We start from the raw sequence: 20,513 nt of genomic DNA on the forward strand, positions 1-20,513 counted from the left end.
TATGGAAATCAATATGGAGATACCTCAAAGAGCTTGGACTGGAGGTTCCATTTGACCCAGCCATCCCTCTGCTGGGTATCTTTCCAAGAGAACTAAAAGAATCATATCACAGAGAAGTATGTGCACCCATGTTTATAGCGGCACAGTTTGTAATAGCTAAATCTTGGAAACAGCCCATTTGCCCATCCGTTGGAAACTGGATAAAGAAGATGTGGTTTTTCTATAAAATGTAATATTACTCAGCCATAAAGAATGAGAAAATAGATTCATTCATAGGAAAATGGATACATATTGAAGATATACTCCTAAGTGAAATAAATAAGTCACACATGTGTAAATACCGAATAGTTTCCCTGGTGTGAATCATCTGCAACAATGCATAAGATCCTAATAAGATTACTGACATTTAGAAATGGGAAGAAAGGAGCTAAAAGTGTAGGGAAGGTGGGATGGATAGGGGAAGAGTAAAAAAGGGAAAAGAAAAAGATGTGAGAGAATGAAAAGATAAAAATGAAAATAAAGTGTTTGTAGATGGGGAGGGGAGGAGGGAGTAAAGAGATGGCAGGGGTAAGGGGAAAAAATGAGAATCAAGACTTGTCATGTAGAGGTACAAGATCCCAACAATGAATGTAACTGTACTGTATCCCTAAAATGTACCAATAAACTCAATTAAAGCTGAAAAAAAAATGAAATCAACCAATAACAATTGCTGGTGGGACTGCAGGGAAAAGGAACTCTGCTCCACTGCTGGTGGGAGTGTAGACTAGTGCAACCACTGTGGAAAGCAGAAGGAGATACCTCAAAGAACAAGAATTGGAAGTCCCATTTTACTCCTCCCAGTCCCCTGCTGGGTATCTTCCCAAAAGAATTAAAAGGACCATATCACAGTGATATATGTGCACTCATGTTCATAGCAGCAGTTATTAATAGTTAGAACTTGGAAACAGCCCAATTGCCCCTCGCCTGGAGACTAGATAAAGAAAATGTAGGGTTTTTTTTTTTCCATAAAATGGAGTACTACTCAGCCATAAAGAAAGAGAAAGTAGAGATACATAACTAAATGAATGCATATTGAGGCAATGCTTTTAAGTGAAATAATTAGGACATACATGTGTAAATACTGAATAGTTTCTCTGGTGTGAGAAACATAATGTAAATAAGGACTAAAAGGTATAATAGATAATGTGAAATTGGAATAAAAGGGGAAAGGGAAGTGATATAGGTAGGGGAAAGGAAAGAAGGGGATGAAATTAATATTAGAAAATAGAAACAAAGTCCTTGTAAATAGGTCTTGAGGAGTTAAAGGGAGGGCAGGGGAATGGGGAAAAATATAAGAACCAAGATAGATTACATAAAGGTATAAATTTCCAAAGATGAGTGTCACTATATTATATACCTAAAATGTACCAATAAAATTAATTTTTTAAAAAAGTGTAAATAATGTATCTGTGTGCTTCTTGTGTTTTTTTTTTTTCTGGAAATGATAAACCCCTTCCAGTGTAATGTATTTTTCAGAAATAGTATACTCCTTTCAATCTAACTTGAAGTAGTATTTTTTTTGTCCAGGTTTTTTTTAGATTATTAGTCCAGGAGGATCTCTTTACCTATTTTTAGGCAAGTAGACATGCTTTTTTCTTTTCAGTCTTAGGTGAGTTACAGCAGTTATGGTTCACTAATTACAGCTTTCATTACAGCTCCATTGTTTGTTTAATTTGAGCTTCATTCATGTTCTGCAAGAAGTTGACTTTCATCTCCTCTTTGCTAGTGTTATAAGTTTGTTTGTTTCTTTTCTTTTTTGTTCTCTTTCTAGGCATTTGGTTGGAATATTTTAAGAGGTTGGGAAATTGCTAATCTATTACTTTGAGTTGTAAGATAACCTGGGGAGAGTATGACTTTTCAAAGCTTAGTTTTTTGTGTTTTGTTTTGTTTTGTTAAATCATCTTCTAATACAGCCATCCCACTGTTTCAGGAGAGTGTTCGTTCCAGAACCTTTCAGAGCTACCAAAATCTGCAGATGCTCAAATTTCTTATATAAAATAGCATATTATATGCATATATACAACATTTATCTTCCCCTATACTTTAAATCATCTGTAAGTTACTTTATAATACTTAATATAACAAATGTTTTGTAAATAGTTGCATTGTTTAGGGAATAATGACATGAAACAAGTTATCTGTAATGTTTATATGTTGCAGTTGGATAAAACTGTGAATGTGGAACACAGAGATTTAGAGGGATAACGGTATTCTCATAGCTTGCTTCTTCATTTAAGTCTTTGTTCACACACTCATCTTCAGAAATTACTTTATTGGGGCATAACTATTCAACTACTGTGCTATGGATCTTTTAAGGATGTTTCTGAGATACTACTTCCTTCATCCTCTGGGTTTTGCTTCTTAACAGAACCATGATTATCTGTTTATTCCAGTGGAATGTACAAAATTGGCCATATACTAAGCATACCCATCTATTAAAAGTTTAGAAGCATAATAGATTCAGAACCAAAATAACAGTGATGTAAGACAAAAGGGTATTTTGGTTTCAATCCAGACCTAGAGAGAATGGCTTGAAGCTGTCTACTAGAAAGTCTTCTAAGAAAAAAGGATTCATATATTTTGTTGTTCCACCCTGTTGCTCTTGTTTACATGGTCCTAGTTGGCCTACTACCATGACCATAATCAATTAAAGACAGAATGAAGTAAGGGGATATGCAGTATACAGAAGAGATCATCCCTTTCCTTTAACCATATGATCTTGAATTTTCATACATCATTTCTGTCCATATCCAATTGGCCAAAGCTTCTGCATGAATGCTTAGAATATAAGTCTTTAATCTGAACAATAGAATACTCTGTTTATACAAAGAATGATGACAGAATGTATTTAAGGATAGGAAACTAGCTATTTTATTGGGCAGTACTTTTTCTAAGCTCTAGAAACAAGATAGCACATTCTCATCTCTCTAGCTGCTTACAAAGTCTTTACAGTAAGCTCTGACTTATCATAACCCTTGCATTTGGCAATACTCATGTCTTAGTTAAACTGTTTCAATAAATGTCAAACCAATATTTCAAGTCATCGTGGAAATACAAGTAGACCAGGGTTTGTAATAGCTAAAACTTGGAAACAGCCCATTTGCCCATCAGTTGGAAACTGGATAAAGAAAATGTGGTTTTTCTATAAAATGGAATACTATTCAGCCATAAAGAATGGGAAATTAGATTCATTCATAGGAAAATGGATACAAATTGAGGATATATGCCTAAGTGAAATAAGTCACACATGTGTAAATACCAGATAGTTTCTCTGGTGTGCAAAACTATAATAGTACGTAAGATCCTAATGATATAATTGACAATGTGAAATAGGAAGAAAAGGGCTAAAGGTGTAGGGAAAGTGGGAAGGGTAGGGGAAAGGTAATAAGGGAAAAGAAAAAATAGGAGAAAATGAAAAAATGGAAATAAAGTGTTTGTAAATGGGGAGGGGAGGAGGGGGTGAAGGGAGGGCAAGGTCAAGGGGAAAAAATGAGAACCAAGACCTGTCATGTAAAGGTACAAGATCCCTATAATGAATGTAACTGTACTGTATCCCTAAAATGTACCAATAAACTCAATGAGAAAAAAAACAAAACAAGTAGACCAAGGTCCCAAGGACCTATATAGCCTTACAAGGCTCCATGAACCCTATACAACTGTAAGTGAAGTTGTTTGCAAATGTACATTTATATAGCATAACAGTCATGAATATGAGTCCTGAAGTTAAACTACCTGAGTTTAATTTCCAGATCTGTCATGTGCTAGATTTGTGAATTGAGAAATTTTCTTATGCTACCTATGATCAGTTTCCTTATCTGAAACAGAAGAATAATAGTATATAACTAGTTCATAGAATTTCTAAAGGGACCAAAGTGAGTTGATTGTATATAAAGCACTTAAAGTGTTGTATATGTACTAGCATTATTATTATTATTTGTATTTCTGGGAAGGATCCAGTTTTCGATCTGATTATCAAGGTCTGTTATAAATTTGTCAATACCTGAAGAAACCTTTGATCAGGTTGTGATCGCCATTAAGTTCAAACTTCAGGGCTGGGGATCTAGAGGTAGAACACCAAGAAACATGCATGAGGCCCTGAGTTCAATCCTACACTACAAAAATAACAGTAATAATAATAACAGTAGCAACAACAGTAAACCTACTCTCTTAATAAGAAATCATTTGATCCTCATAGTGCAGAAGTTTATTGTGTGGAATTTATCTTGCTTGCATTTTCTTTTAAAGAGTTTTTTATGTTCAAGTTTGCAATTCTACTTTACTTTTTTAATATAATAGAAATTTACATTAATTTCAGTTTACTGTTACATTTTTTATAAAGCTCACATCTATTTTCAGGGTTTAATTTAAAATAGAAATTGGTTTCTTTACCTTTTCAAAAATCTGTGGAAATAGTTCTGTATGACTGATTTGAACATCAACAAGCTGCATGTGGAACTGTAGAAGGGAGTTGGGCAATAGATATGTGAATAAGCAGTGAACTTTCACTTTTGTCATTTCTTGAGTCATAAGTGAGATTGAGCCCAATTGGATCACAGCTGAAACTATTACAGCCTCTTAAAATAATGAGAAAATAAGAATCTCTATAGCTGTTCCTTTTCTGAACAGTGACATAGTAGCAAAAAAAAAAAAAAAAAAGATGTATCACTATTATTAGGAATGAAGTCATTGTTCTGTAATAAATTGCCAATGTCACTTTTTGTACAAAGTGAAGTCAGCAATAAACATCCAGTACTGTATTACTTATCTCTTATAGTTGCACAGAATTTGAAAAATATTTGCATTTTAAATTGCTTTTGCTAAATCTTAAAGAAATAATTTCGGCAAATTGGTGGTATCAGAATTAGAGCTTAAACACAGAGCAGCTGTTGTTGAACAAATGTCATTTTCATAATGTGACTATGTTTCAGTTAACAAACTGGAATGAACTGTTAAACCTCATCATTTCCATATTTAACTACTGTTTGACTTTCTCATTGACTCCTCAGTCAATGACTTCCTCATTGCTTTCTCAGTAGATTTACTTAAATCAAAGAGGAAGAATCTTACGTAATCCATATTTTTCCCCATCTGCAGACTGTACTGAAGAAAAATGGGGATTTCCAATGTGCCAGTATTTGAAGGAAGAAAGATGGTGTTGTGGCCAGAATGCCAGAATGTCAGCATGTTTGGTACGGTTATATTTTTCCTAGAATAAGAAAGAGTTTGATACAGATGCAGAATTTGTTATTTTTGGCTTATACCACACATTAAACTTCAGATTTTGCAGGGCACCATTATTAATGCTTTTACATATTGCAGATTATGAGAAAAAATGATTTTAATTTCAAATGTTACCCACTTCATATTCAGTGTCACAACAAATACTGACATGTAATTAATTGTATAAACTATACCAAATTTTAAGAACAAAATCAGTTTAGTTTTTTTATACATACCCTTATGGCATCTTTGTGTTTGTAGAAATCATTTGATCTCATAATTTTTTATAAAATGGGAAAATATAATTAAGCTACCTGGGATATAAACTACCTAGTTAAATAAAAATTTTAGTATGATGCCCTTTGTTCATGACACAATGTTAGTTTACCAAGGATAGTATGAGTGAGTGCTTGTGATCAGAAATTATAAAATATTGCAGTTAAATTTAATGAACAAATCCACAGATCTAAATTATAGCATGAGGACGATAGTTAATTCTATTGTATTATACATTAGAAATTTTCTGGGAATATATTATAGATAATAGATGTGTTAATCATTTATCTATAGTAATCATATATATCAAAACATTGTATGTATTTCAACAAATATATGACATTTATGTATTGAGTGTATACAATTAAAAAATTTAAATAAAATGTAGTTCTTGGGTAATATATTTAGTGCCCAACCAGAAGTTCAATGAATTCTTTAAGGACCATTATCTCTATTATCTCTATGTTGATTACATAGCAGTATAAGAAATAGTATACCAGTTTCCAGAATTACCTTAGAAATCTATCTGCGCTTGAATAATACTATCTGTAGTCCTACTTGATGTACTTTTCTTATCCTTCATTTTATATGTAAATGATACTTGTTCAGAATCCTGTTAGAATGGCAGGTCATTCTTGGAATGATGGTTTTGCAGTGCTGACAGCCAGGTTTATACTCTCCAGGGAAGAAATTGAAATCATCTTTTCTAATGAATGTGACTATCCCAAGAGAGATAATACTTAAAAGATACTGATTGCAGGGATTTCACAATAAAACAGGTTAGATCTGTTCCTTTATGGAGAGGCCCACAGTTAGTAGTACTCATTCATAAACACAGTGCTTTTTAATCAGGTTGATGGTATTCCTGTTTTAACAACCAGCAGACCACCAAGAATCACTAATTAAGGATAATAAAGATTATATTATGTTTTAAATTTTAAAAAGCAAATTGGTGGAAATGGAAAGTATCCAAAATAAAATAACATAGAACAATTATTAATATCCTTTAGAAAGATAAAAGAATATATATTCAAACCAAGAATAATTGTGATAAAAATAAACTTGATTCAAAATACCAAAAAAAATTTTTTAACATAAATCCCATAAATGTAGACTATGTACTATGTTGCTCTTAAGAAATTTTCCTGGGCCGGGGATTTAGCTCACTGGCCTGCCTCACAAGCACAAAGACCTGCGTTTGATCCCCAATACTCAAAATAAAAAAATCAAGAAATGTCCCTTACTGTGACGGCTTCTCGTGGACTGCCCTTTCCTTAGCTCCATCCCTGTCCTTTCTTGCCTGAATTTCTTTTGGTACATCTTTGATCTATAACTAATCTTTTTGAAAAACATTCAGATGAGGGGAGTTTTGTTTTGCTTTGCTTTTTTTATTTTTTTAAAATAAAAGGTACTTTTCTGGGGATGCCTTCAGAGTAGGTAAGGATAAATAGGTAATAGTACTAAATAAGGGCCAGGGGTTTAGCTCAGCAGTTCTGCTGCCTGCCTCGCAAGTGCAAGGACCCAAATTTGCTCCCCAGTACCAAAAAAAAAAAAAAAAAAAAGAGTACTAAATAAATAAGGATACTAAATTTGTTCATTTTGTTAAAATTAAATTGCATGGTCATTAAAAATAAATATGTTGATGTCATATGTAAATATATTTACATATCTCATGTGTATATACTAATAGTTTGGGATTTATTTATTTAACTACATTAAACATGACACCAAACTATATCATTTAATTTCTTTCCTGTTTTTTAATTCTTTCTGAAATTCAAGGACTATGTATAACTAATATGTGTGTGTGTTTGAATATGACACATATCCATTGTAAATTAGCCTTAAATTATACATTCCTTAATGATATTAACGCTTTCAAGTGTATAAAATTACATATTATCACTTAATTCATCTTTTTAAGTGGGACTTTTATAAACCCTTTACAATATGTTTATAAATCTTAGAAGACTACATGTTTCAGCAGTCTTTGTCTTGTTTTCTCTCTTTACAGTCATTGGACCGGGTTGCAGTTGGCCAAGGGGTAAGTGAGAGTGTTTACTTTAATCCAGCTAATGAACACAATAGGTTTTTTTCCCTCTTAAGCCCTCTCCATACTTGACCTGCTGATGAACTGAAAACCTGATGGATTTTAATAAATATCACCTCTACTTGTCACCACTGCATATTCAAATCTATACATGTTTTATGTGTTTACTTTAAAAGTGAAGTGAACTTGCGTAGAAGTAAATTGAGCTTTTAGGAAAGTTTCCATATTGTATTCTTGTACTAGCCTCTCATTTCTTCATATTACATTAAACAGTCTATAAATATTTCTAAAGAATGTTGTTGCTGACTATAAAGCTTTTGTGGACTTAGTTCAAGCAAAGATAAACAAGATATAACATTCAGTGTATTTTATTATACCACAAAATATATATTTCAATTGATTTTTAAATGTTTTATTCATTTGATTAGTTATAAATTGCAATAGCCAAACAGGCTTCTAAATAAAAGCAGAAGCTTAATGTATTCCCTAAATATACATATAATTGTATTGTCTTCCGCCTTATAGTCATGAGACATATTTGGAATTTTTAAGAGATTTTATTAAGGCTTTTCACAAGATTATTCTTATTGGATCTGAATTTTTGCTTCTTTTCAAGGAAACTTAATAATGCCAATTTGAATTTTTAAAAGTAAGAATAGCAAAAACAATTTTAATTTACTGTGTGCTTACCCTGGGCCAAGAGCATTGTTAACTACCTTGTATATTGTTGTATAATTTATTAATTGTGCCTGTCTAAAGTTTGATTAGAAACTTTTTGCAGGCATTAGAATTTGTTTAACTGCATGGGTTTTAATGTCAGACTTCCATTTTGTGTCCTGTCCTCCTTCCTTACTGGTTTAGTGACCTTGGATACATATACATCTTAACTTCTCTGTAGCTTAATTTCTTCATCAGTAAAATAGGAAAAATAACACTTGTAACAAGGACAATACTTTTCTCATAGAGTTGCTAATGATTGAATGAATGTAATGTGTAAAATGCTTAAAATAGCTAACAGTTAAGTACTCAGTTAACAATATCTAGCATAGTACATATTCATGTACTCAGTAAATGTTAACAGTTGTTGCTATTACAGACATTTAGTAATTATGATTGTAAAAATAATACTTAAATCTAACACAGGCTTACCAAAGTATGGTTCAAATTTTTCTCATCAATTAAGGTAATAAATAGTCCTTTGAGATATGTACTATTATCCTATAATACATGAGGAAACTGCCAGGTAGCAGTTGCTGAGATTTGAACAAGTATTTTAACTGCTATACCACATACTACTTTCGGGTCTGGGACAAAAGAGAAATTTTATCGTAATCGTGCTCAAAGATGTATTTTTAACTTTCCAGGTGTTTGGTCATATTTCCAGTCAGTGGTATCAATTAGATATTGCTCCAAACTTACATGAGAACTTGATATTCAGCAGAAATTTAATAGTGTGTTCTAGCTGCCTTAATTGCAGAACTTTGACTTCCAGCTTAGTGCCCTTTCCTCTAGACCTGTAGAATGCCTCTCTAACACTTATGCTTTAAGAGTGTTCTGAATCTCCCATTTTTAATATGCATTGAAAGTGATAAGTAGATTTATGACTTGTGAGGGAAAGTGAACTCTGATCTAAGTCTAGTTTATTCCTGAAATAGTCAAGCACAAGCTGCTTAGGATATGTTGACTCCCTTCCCACTCACCCCAACCTGTATTTACTAAAATGGATAGTCCTACTTATTCCAAGAATGTACATTGGAAGGCACTTCATAACTCTCTTCTTTTTCTTTTAGGAAACAGCTTTAAAGCTCTTACTTACCCAGGGTAACTTGGGACTGATGATTTATTCTATCCTCTTTGTATTTCTTTATGCAATCCACTTATGTATGTTGTCTTGCTTAAAATGCATTTCTTAGTCTTTCTGCTGTCATTTTACACTCAGCTTTTCAATAATAATAATATATACATTTACTGATAAATTATCTTGACACCATTTTATGTAATTTTTTAACAGCATGAGAAACAAGTTTTAACTGTTTTTAGGAGTCTTATAAAATTAAAGCTTTTATCTATTATAGATAATCAAACAAAAAGTTAAGACTCTTGTAAACACTTTATAGTATTAATATTTCATTTCATGGAAGAATAGACTTACCAAAATGCCTTGAAGCACCTCAGAATATTAAAAGATCAGATGTTAATATATAAAAAGATATTTTTGATAGAAATGAAATTTTCATGGAAACGAAGGATAGATGATAAAGTAGAGATTTTTATACTGCAGAAAAATGTTACTCGAAAAAATATCAATGCACAATATATCGAAATAAGATATTCTAGATTAAAGTGTTTTGATTGTGAAATTTTCAAGGGAAGGAACTTTTTTTATTTTTTTATTGAGTTTATTGATACTTTTTAAGTGTACATTACAGTTACATTCATCATTGGCATCTTGTACCTTTACATGTCCTCATTTTTTTACTCCTACCCCTGCACTCCCTTCACCCCTCCACCCTCCCCTATTTACAAAGACTATTTCCATTTTTTCTTTTCTCATACTTTTTCTTTTCCCTTATTTCCTTTCCCCTACCCTAGGATTAGAGCTTCCATTTGACCCAGCCATCCCTCTGCTGGGTATCTTTCCAAAAGAATTAAAAGAATCATACCACAGTGATATTAGTGCACCCATGTAAATAGCAGCACAGTTTGTAATAGCTAAAACTTGGAAACAACCCATTTGCCCAAACCACAGTGATTAGTGCACCCATGTAAATAGCAGCACAGTTTGTAATAGCTAAAACTTGGAAACAACCCATTTGCCCATCAGTTGGATACTGGATAAAAAAGATGTGGTTTTTCTATAAAATGGAGTACTAAGCCATAAAGAATAGGAAACTAGAGTCATTCATAGAAAAATGGATGCATATTGAGGCCATATTCCTTTTTTTTTTTGAGAATGATCTGGAAGACACCACTATGTAGCCCAGGCTGGTCTCGAACTCACAGTGATCTTTCTGCTTCAGCCTCCTAAGTGCTGGTATTACAGGCATGCGACACCATGCCCAGCTCTGAGGTCATACTCAAGTGGAATAAATAAGACACACATGTGTAAATACCATATAGTTTCTCTGGTGTGAAAAACTAAAAGTGTAAATAAAATCCAAATTGTTTAACTGATAATTTGAAATGGTAAGGAACATTTTAAAATTAGTAGGTTTTGTGTTAAGTGAAGGATTTGTATTTGGAAAGAGATTTTTATATACGTAAATTTGTCTCCATTCTTTTATTGAACTTGTGCCTTTTGGAGGTTATAAATCTAAGTGTGAGCACTCAAGTATGCATATGGGTCTACTTCCTTTGAGTTATTTCAGGAGTAGATTTGGAGACCATGGTACTTGTGACACCATTTCCTCCTGGAATCAGCTATCCCAGTATTCCCACCTTTTAGAGAGGATATAATTTCTATTCTTTCAATGTCCTATATTAAGATGCTGTAAGTCAGGGCTGGGGATTTAGTTCAGTGGTTCCACTGCCTGCTTTGCAAGTGCAAGGTCCTGAGTTTGATCCCTGATACAAAAAAAAAAAAAAAAAAAAAAAAAAAGCTGTAAGTCAGTGATTTAAGAGGTCATTGCCATTAAGAGAAAATGGTTGACAAACCTTAGGCCTTAACTTCTGGTTCTTTGTACCAGTGTGGGAACTTGATATTAGATTAAGGGATAGTAGAGGAGGTTTTCGGTGTGAGCACAGATGAAGCTTTTTTGTGTGCTAACTACAAGCATATTAATCATAGTTGAAAATGTAAAAATAACAATTGTAGACTTTATAGGAAAGTAGAACTTATAAAGGGATAACTCAGTAGATGTGTACATTCCACTTTATAACTTTGCCAATCATTGAACATTTACTGTTTCAACTACTCATAAGCATTCATTATTGCCCTCTGTTCCTCCTTGCATGCTTTTCTTTTTCTTCTCTGTTTTCATTAGTAATTTTGCATCAAAGCTGAATTATGGTTGCTAACATTTTGTGTTAGGTGTTCCTGTGTTGTAACTATTAAGAGTTCTTTGGGGAATATAGGTGGGGTTTGGTGACTTTTGTTACAAAACTTCTGATGCTGCATTGAAGTGCTTTTTTTCTCTGATAAAATAATATAGTGGGTTTTGGGGGGTTTGTTGTTGTTGTTGTTGTTGTTGTTGTTTTTCCCTCCACGTCTTTGAAAATCTCGTGTTTATATGGGGCCTTTCTCTTCAGCCATTCCTTCTTTCTTTTGAAAATATTTGAACCATGTGGGTCATCTGCCATTTCTTCCCTGAAAGTGCTGTCTTGTCATAAATTTAAATCCTTTTATGTCCTTCCTACTTTTCAACTCACATTTTTCCTGACTCCTACAGACTTCAGAACCATCAAGGCTGGTCTTATAAGTTTATTTCACAAGTAGATAAAAAAGGAAAAGTATCAAGGGATGGGGGCAGAGAGGGAAGGAAAAGGGGTTGAGAAGAGGAATTAAGATATGTTATGTACACATACCAACTTCCCACAAGAACTGGGAGCATTGTGTACTATAAACATATACTAATAAACTTTTTAAAAGCTTATTTCTACATTTTTAAAATGATGAGCACCTCATTTGGGGCACTAGCCCATTTTTATTGATAGGACTTTTCTTCCTTACTCACTATTTCTTTTATGGTTTCTTCTGTTTTCTTGTAGAAGTAGAATCATGGTGGGAATTAGTCCAGGTTAATGCTTTAACCTAAAGTGAAAATATTATAAAGTCCTCATCTTTGTATAACTGCAAAGTCAGCTTGCTAACATCCACTGTGGTCTGAACTCTCTATTATTAACTTGATTTTTGTTTTGTATTTTTTCTTATGGTTATGTATGTCTGCATTTTTTTCAGCTGCCCACTGAATCACTGTTTTATCGTGCAGTTCTTCAAGATATTATTAAAGATTGTTATGGCATCACCAAATGGTATGAGGATTTTATTTTCATAAGAACAACTATATTATATTGTACTATATTATAATTGAAGTGATTTTTAGTCTTCTTGTGAATTTATTAACAATAAAGAATAATTGTTAGTTGTAAAATAAGCTCAGAACTTCAATTAATGTAAGAAGCAAGTATGCAGCAGCTGTATCTTAGGCTAGTCATCTTAACGTGGGCTTTCATTATTCCTTGTTTTCCCTTAAACTTTATTTTAATGCTAAAGTAATATATGCAGAATATACTTTAGAATGTTTGAGGTATGAAAATGTTATATGTAACTAATTCAGTGCATATATAATCTTATGAGTAGGAGTGTATTTTTAGAATATCTCACAAGCAATGCAGCATAAACACTTAGCTGATTTGAGCAGACACTATCATAAATACACATTTCAGCCACTCAAGTCTCTATTCCTAGGATAGTAGTTCTGCATATTGTTTGTTTGTTTGTTTCCCCAACTGCTTATACCAAGCGGCAAGAGGTAAAAGAACTACTTGATCATACTGGTTTAACAACTTCAGTATTCATGCATACATTTGCAATCTTGGAAAATTTCAGTTGTACCTTTGCTAATTACAATTTTAGGATTCTGATAGCCATAATAGATAATAGAGTTATTCTTCAATAATAGAAGATAATAGAGTTATTCTTCAAATTAAAATAAATTTTCAGATTCTATGCTTATTAACAGAAATAGAAGGGATTTTTATATTAGCTATTTCTAGATAAAAAAAACTTTATCAATAGAACTATTACATATAAGTATGTACACTACTGGTCACATATCATTTCTATATAGATAACAGTCCTATTTTTATCTTAATGTCTAAGAATGAAATCTTCACATTCTCTTGAAAACTACCTCCTTGAGCTCATATCAAAATGCTAATCTTTTTTTGAAATATAAGTCATAAAATTGTGCAAATTCATATCCATTCAAATGTTGACTTGAGATTTCCAAATGTTGCTTTAGACTTTAAATTTGTTCATAAATGTATTTTTCTTTAAAGACCTCTTAAATTTGTTTCCATTCTTTTTAAAATCTTTCTGCTCTTAAAAATTCAAATCTTTCAAATTACTGCCTTCCTTTCCTGCATAGAAGATAGATAATATTTACTGTGTCTTCTTTCATTCTAGAATGTCTTTTATCTTTCAGCCACATTTGACCATTTTGATAATTGTTTTTTCTCTGTCTCTTCCTCACTGTCTTCCATTATGTTGCATTCTTCTGAGTCTCTTTCTCTTATTCTGAACATTCATCTTAAAAGCACAGAAGCATCTGCCAACTTATAAATGGCAATAAGCCAGTGAACAGAAAAGACAGGCAAGAGTGAGCAAAGCTTTCAAAGCACTGATAGTTCTAGGGAGATAAAAGGTAAGAGTTCATGGCCTGCCTAGGATGAAGACTCAGGTATCATTCAGATAAAACACTCAAGAGTTAGGTCTCTAAAGGTTTACATTGTAAAAGTAAAAATGAACTGAAATATGACAATCTTAAGATTGACTGCAGCCACACTTCAAATCATTTCAAACTGTGATAAAAGTATTTCAAATTATTGATTCTGCTAACTTATCTGCAAGAAGCAAATCCTCTCTGGAAAATAATTATATGTATATAAAAATAGGTGTTTAGGAGATCTGGAGAAAGGCTTAAAATAACTGCACTGGAGAGTCTCCCACACTGGGAAAATGGAATAGATCTAGTTTTCTTTATTTTTGCTAAATACAACTGAAGCCACTGAATACTCTATATGAAAACAAACATAAGAAGATTCTGAATGGTAGAATAAGGCAGGCTTGTTAGTAATCTCAGGATCCAAGCAACAACATGGTATAATTCCCCTAGGACTAAGATTGGGGTAATTGTTTGCTTTTGTCTCATATAACCCAGAATTGGAGCTTGAAGCCATCAATCTAGAAACACCAATGGGAACAAACAACAACAAAAATTCTAAATAAAAAGCTTCACTCTAGCCAAAGGACCAAGGAAGGGGCAGCCCTAGAAAAACTGAGATAGTGCTGCCATATTCTAGCCAAAAACACACAAAAAAGTACCCACAAAGACCAAGTAGAAAGCTTACCAACCTTCCTTACCAGCCTACAGAGGCTTCCTTCCTAAAATCCCCTTTTTGTTGTGGTTATAAAGAAGGCTGAGTAGAAAACTGGCATTTTCTTCCCCGCGGGATAGTAAAAGGTCCTTTGCCCCCAGTACCACAGTGAGCAGTAATAAAGCTCCCCCTTTTTCTGTCCATTAGAGTTGTATCAGAGAGGGCCAAGTAGAGAGTTAGGACTTTTAGCCTTGTCCAGCAGTAACAAGACCAGCTCTACTGTGATATACATGGAGATCATTTGGAAGCCAGAAATCCCAGGAATAATAAGGACCAACCTTTACTGGGTACCTTGGATGTCAACAGAGGCTGACTCTACACATGTTTATAGCAGCATGAGCATTATACACAAATGTTGATAGCAGCTTTATTTCTAGTTGCCCAAACTGAAAAATAACTCAAATATTTCAGCAGGTGCATAGTTAAATAAACTATGATAATCCATTCCACAGAATACTGATCAACAGTTAAACACAATGAAATATACAACCTGGATCAATCTCCAGAGAATTAAAATGGGTAGAAAGGGAAAAAAAAAAAGACAATTATAAAGGTTTTATACAGTGTGCTTCCATTTTTATAATGTTCTTGAAATGACAAAAATTATTGATTTCTGGGGGATGAAAAAAGAGTAGGTGGGAAAGAAGTGAATGTGGCTATAAAACATCAAATTAAGTGACTTTGTGATGATACAAATGCTCCGTATCATGACTATATCAGTGTCATATTCCTAGATGTTACCATCATGGAATATTCTGGGAAATTAGGTGAAGGATATACTGATTTTTGTTCTTTCTTACAATTGCATATGATTTTACAATTGTCCAAAAGTTTAATGAAAACAAACTGTGCTTGGTGTGTAAATAAAATAATGAATCAAAATGCACAAAAAATGCACATGAAAAATTTTTTTTCATTGAGTTCATTGATACTTTTTAGGTATAGAGTACAGTTACATTCATCATTGGGACCTTGTACCTTTACATTATGTATCTTGATTCTTATTTTTTCCCCATATCCCAGTCCTCCCTTCACCCACTTCACCCCTATTTATAGACTTTGTTTCCATTTTTTCCTTTTCTTGTATTTTTTCTTGTCCCTTATTTCCTTTCCCCTACCCTTTCCACTTCCCCTATACCTTTAGCCCTTCTCTTCCTATTTCACATTATCAGTTATATGATTTGTATCTTAATTTACACTTTTAGTGTTTCACACCAGAGAATATACATGAAAATTTTAAAACATTAAAATGGCCCAAACTAAGAAATTAACAGGTAGCTTTAACACATCATAGAAACAGCTAAGGAAATAATTAGTACACTAAAAGATAAGTAAGAAGAAAATATCTGGAATGAAACATCATCAAATGGAAAGATGAAGAATACAAGAGAAGACTTGTCACAATCTGTTATGGAGGAAGTGCAGAGGATGAAATAATCAGACTCCAGGAGGCTGGGGGTGAGGGGTAGGCTGCTTCGCTGAGATTCGTCAGCATGAGAAAATCTCAGGAAAGCAGTGTATAGCTGAGAAACTTCTGGCCTTTTTTTTTGTTTGTTTGTTTTTATTTTAATAACCCAAGGACTTGAGAACTAGGTATGCAGAAGAAAAACATTTGTGTATGACTTCTGATCAGTGGACAGTGAGGAACAGCATGGTCTGCTCTATGACATATGTTGACTTAATATAGGCGAGCTTACTGGAGCAAGAGGAACAAAATGGCTGGAGCAAACATCTCTAAGAATAACTTGTTGATACTAGAGCTTATTTTTTAGCTACATTATTTTAGATATTTGTGAGTTCAGTTATTACAACTAAGTGGGAAGAAGGAAAACCAATACTTTTGATCTGTCTTTATTGATCATTGGGATAAAAATGACTAGTCATTTTAAAAAAATAGAATAGTAGCCCTGCCTGTGAGCCACCAGCCCCAGTGAGGAAAGCCACCCTGAGATCTCTCCTGCCACCTGTTTGGGCCCTGTGGGTCTGCGCCATCATATCTGCCCTGACACCAACTCCAGCAAGGAAGGCCTCCCTGAGATCTCTCCTGCTGCCTGCTTAGGTCCCGCGTGTCTGCGCCATCCCCTGCCTGTGAGCCACCAGCCCCAGCGAGGAAGGCTGCTCTGAGATCTCTCCTGCTGCCTGCTTGGGCCCCGCAGGTCTGCGCCATCCCCTGCCTGCTCTGACACCAGCTCCAGCAAGGAAGGTAGCTGCGCAGGCAACCTTGAAGCACATCCCATGACACCCCTCCACCCCCACCCCCCACCTCCACGCTGTCAGACCTCCTGATTTGGCCAGTCCTTGCACCCATTCTGCAGAGGCATAGTCAGTTTTTAAAGGGTATTTTTCTGATCTTCCGACTTTGAAATCTTTCTTTAAAGAAAGGGTGGGGGAAACCTGTAATAGAACTGTGTGGAGTTCAACCCTGCAGGTTGGGGAACTCAATTTAGGCCTTGTGGGCTGAGATCAGTCTGAGTTTCAGGGATCTGCCATTGGTTAGCTGAGATCAGGGGACTTGGTTCTGCACAGGGCTGTGCACGTGGTATATTATGACAGCAGAGACATAGTCTGAAAGAGGCCCTTCAAATTATTTTATTTTCTCTCTTTTCCTCATTCCCCCCTTCAATTTCTTTCTTTTTCCTGTCCTCTTTCTCCAACTCAGTCTCTTCCTCCACCATATTATCCCTCATCTCCCTTTCCAAATCTGCTCCTGCCCTAACTCAGACTTCTTCTTTTATCATTTTATTCTTTATGTCCTTTATTCTGTCATTTTACCTCACTCATGGGTCAGCAGTTTCAAGGGAAAGTGAGCCCCTGTTGCTGTTAAGGGGATATATTCTTGTCCTTATTCTTGCACTCGGTCTATCCCTATTGAATTTAATAGTTTCGTAAAGATAGTATGGTCCTTCTACATCCTCTTGCTTCACTTGAAACCTTCTCCAATTCTTTCACTTATCTACTTCTCTTGTCCTAACTCTGTCTAAGCCCCCATCCTAAATGGTAAAGATGCTATGTTGAAAAGCATATTCACTGCAAACATATTTTGGGCTGCTTATTGATTTTAATTTAATTCACATGGTTTAAAGATGATAGATTAATGACTACCACAAGTGGTCAATTCACAAGTTGTGCTTGATCCTATTGTGTGGCTGAATCAATTGGGATAAAGGATTGTGATTGTTTTAGTGAGTCGTTTTCTCCGATATTATGGAAATGACAATGTCTATGAGTCATAGAGTCTCAAAAGCTAAAGCACAACTATATCAGGAAGATTCAAGTAATAATCCAAAAATTAAACCAAGGACAACCCAACAACAAAAATAAAAATGAGAAAACACTTAAGCAAGGCACAGAGTCAGACTTCCAGTTCACCAATGGCAAACAGTAGGGTAAATGAAGATGACAAGTCTGATAGTGAACCAGCAGGACACCCTGTAACCATTGCATAGTTTGGAAGTAACCAAACAGATCAATCAGGCTCTAGAAAAATTCAAAATAGAAATAATTTCCCAGATAACCATAGAGATGGTGAGCAAAATGGAAGTCATGATTCAAGACTCTAGAACAAAAACTGACAAAGAAAATAGATGAGCTCAGGACCATGATAGAAGTCATGAAGGCCCAGCATAAGAAAGAAATGGAAACAATGAATGCCCCAAAGAGGAAAGAAATGGAATCCATAAAACACATTCAAACAGATATCCAGGAGATTAAAAACTCTATTGAAAGTATACACAACAGAATAAAAGACTGTGAAGATAGAATTTCAGATATAGAAGATAACGATTGCAGTCAGTGACCATGAAAAGAGATGTCTCTTAAAAGCAGTAAGGGACCATGAGAAATCTATCCAACAACTTCTAGATGATGCAAAGAAGAATAACATAAGACTGATAGGAATCCATGAAGTACCAGAACAAAATGCAAATGACTTAAAAAAGCTGTTCAAAGAATTAATGACTGAAAATTTCCCAAACAGAGGGGAAGAATTTGACATACAGATAAGTGAGGCATACAGAACTTCAACTAGCCATGATCAAAAAAAAATATCTACACCTAGACATATAATAATCAGGATCCCATGATAAAGGATTGTGATTGATTTAATGAGTTGTTCTCCCTGATATTATGAAAATGAGAATGTCTGTGAGTCATTAGAAACTTAAAAGACAAAATGCAACTATATCAGGAAGATTTAAGTAATATCCAGAAACTAAAGAAGGACAACCCAACAATAAAAATAAAAATGAGAAAACACTTAAGCAAGACACAAAGATGGATTTCCAGTTCACTAATGGCAAAGAGTAGGACAAATGAGGATGAAAAGTCTGATAGTGATCCAGCAGGACACCCTGAACCCATAGCACAGGAGGTAACAAAACAGATCAATCAGGCTCTAGAGAAATTCAAATCAGAAATAATTTCCCAGTTCACCAGAGAGATGATAAGCAAAATGGAAGTCATGATTCAAGACTCTAGAGCAGAAACTGACCAAAAAAATAGATGAGCTCAGGACCATGATAGAAGTCATGAAGGCCCAGCATAAGAAAGAAATGGAAACAATGAATGCCCAACAGAGGAAAGAAATGGAATCCATAGAACAGATTCAAACAGATACCCAGGAGATTAAAAACTCTATTGAAAGTGTACGCAACAGAATAAAAGATTGCGAAGATAGAATTTCAGATATAGAAGATAGGATCGCAGTCAGTGACCGTGAAAAAAGAGATCTCTCAAAAACAGTAAGGGATCATGAGAAATCAATCCAACAACTTCTAGACGATGCAAAGAAAAAGAACATAAGAGTGATAGGAATTCATGAAATAGCAGGAGAAAATGCAAATGACTTAAAAAAGCTCTTCACAGAATTAATGACAGAAAACTTCCCAAACAGAAGGGAAGAATTAGACATACAGATAAGTGAGGCATATAGAACCCCAACTAGCCATGATCAAAACAAATCTACACCTAGACATATAATAATCAAGATCCCAGAAATCCAAAAGAAAAATAAAATACTGCAAGCAGTAAGAGAAAAGAAACAAATCACATGCAAAGGAAAGCCCATCAGAATCACAGCAGACTTTTCAACACAAACCCTTAGGTCAAGGAGAGCCTGGAGTGAGGTATTCACTAGACTGATGTATCCTGCAAAACTCTCTTTCAAAATAGACAGGGAAATAAGATACTTCCACAACAAAGAACACCTGAGAAATTTCATGAACACCAAACCAGCACTACAAGGAATTCTAAACAATATCCTAGAAAAGGACGATGAAGGTCACAATACCATGAGGCCCAACAGACCAAATCAAATAGGAAGGCAAGAAACTAAAAGGAGACGGGAGAAAAAGTAAAAAGAGTCAACAAAAGGACAATAACATGACAAGAATAAGTCAGAATATATCGGTTATAACCATCAATGTTAATGGCCTCAATTCACCAATCAAGAGAAATAGACTGGCAGAATGGATTAAGAAGCAAAATCCAACAATATGTTGTATACAAGAAACACACCTAGTGCAAAAGGAAGCCCATAGACTGAAAGTGAAAGGATGGAAAACAATTCTCCATGCATCAGGAGCCCAGAAAAAAGCAGTGGTAGCAATCTTATTCTCAGACAAAGTAAATTACAAACCAAAACTCATTAAGAGAGACAAAGAAGGACACTACATCCTTGTAAAGGGAACAATTCAAGAGGAAGAGTTGACAATCATAAACATATATGCACCAAATATAAATGCTCCCAACTATATAAAACAAATATTAAGTAACATGAAAAACCAAATAAGCACTAATACAATTTTAGTGGGGGATTTAAATACCCCACTAT

The 20,513-nt window shown here is 34.2% G+C and overlaps 1 protein-coding gene across 3 annotated transcripts in view; it reads left to right on the plus strand.

Moving 5' to 3' along the window:
- The window catches only part of Mettl25 (methyltransferase like 25), a 101,898-nt gene that overhangs the window by 46,257 nt on the left and 35,128 nt on the right, over positions 1-20,513 (plus strand). For all 3 annotated transcript variants that reach the window (XR_777498.3, XM_010610139.3, XM_010610126.3), the window contains exons 6-8: positions 5,134-5,228; positions 7,550-7,579; positions 12,483-12,556. Coding sequence is in view for 2 of the 3 variants with exons in the window: in XM_010610139.3 (XP_010608441.1) it covers positions 5,134-5,228; positions 7,550-7,579; positions 12,483-12,556 (199 nt within the window). In the remaining variant the exon portion in view is untranslated. The remainder of the gene's footprint in view (positions 1-5,133; positions 5,229-7,549; positions 7,580-12,482; positions 12,557-20,513) is intronic.

This window comes from Fukomys damarensis, unplaced genomic scaffold, assembly GCF_012274545.1.
Source record: "Fukomys damarensis isolate Sample0158 unplaced genomic scaffold, DMR_v1.0_HiC HiC_scaffold_15, whole genome shotgun sequence".
Taxonomy (NCBI): domain Eukaryota; kingdom Metazoa; phylum Chordata; class Mammalia; order Rodentia; family Bathyergidae; genus Fukomys; species Fukomys damarensis.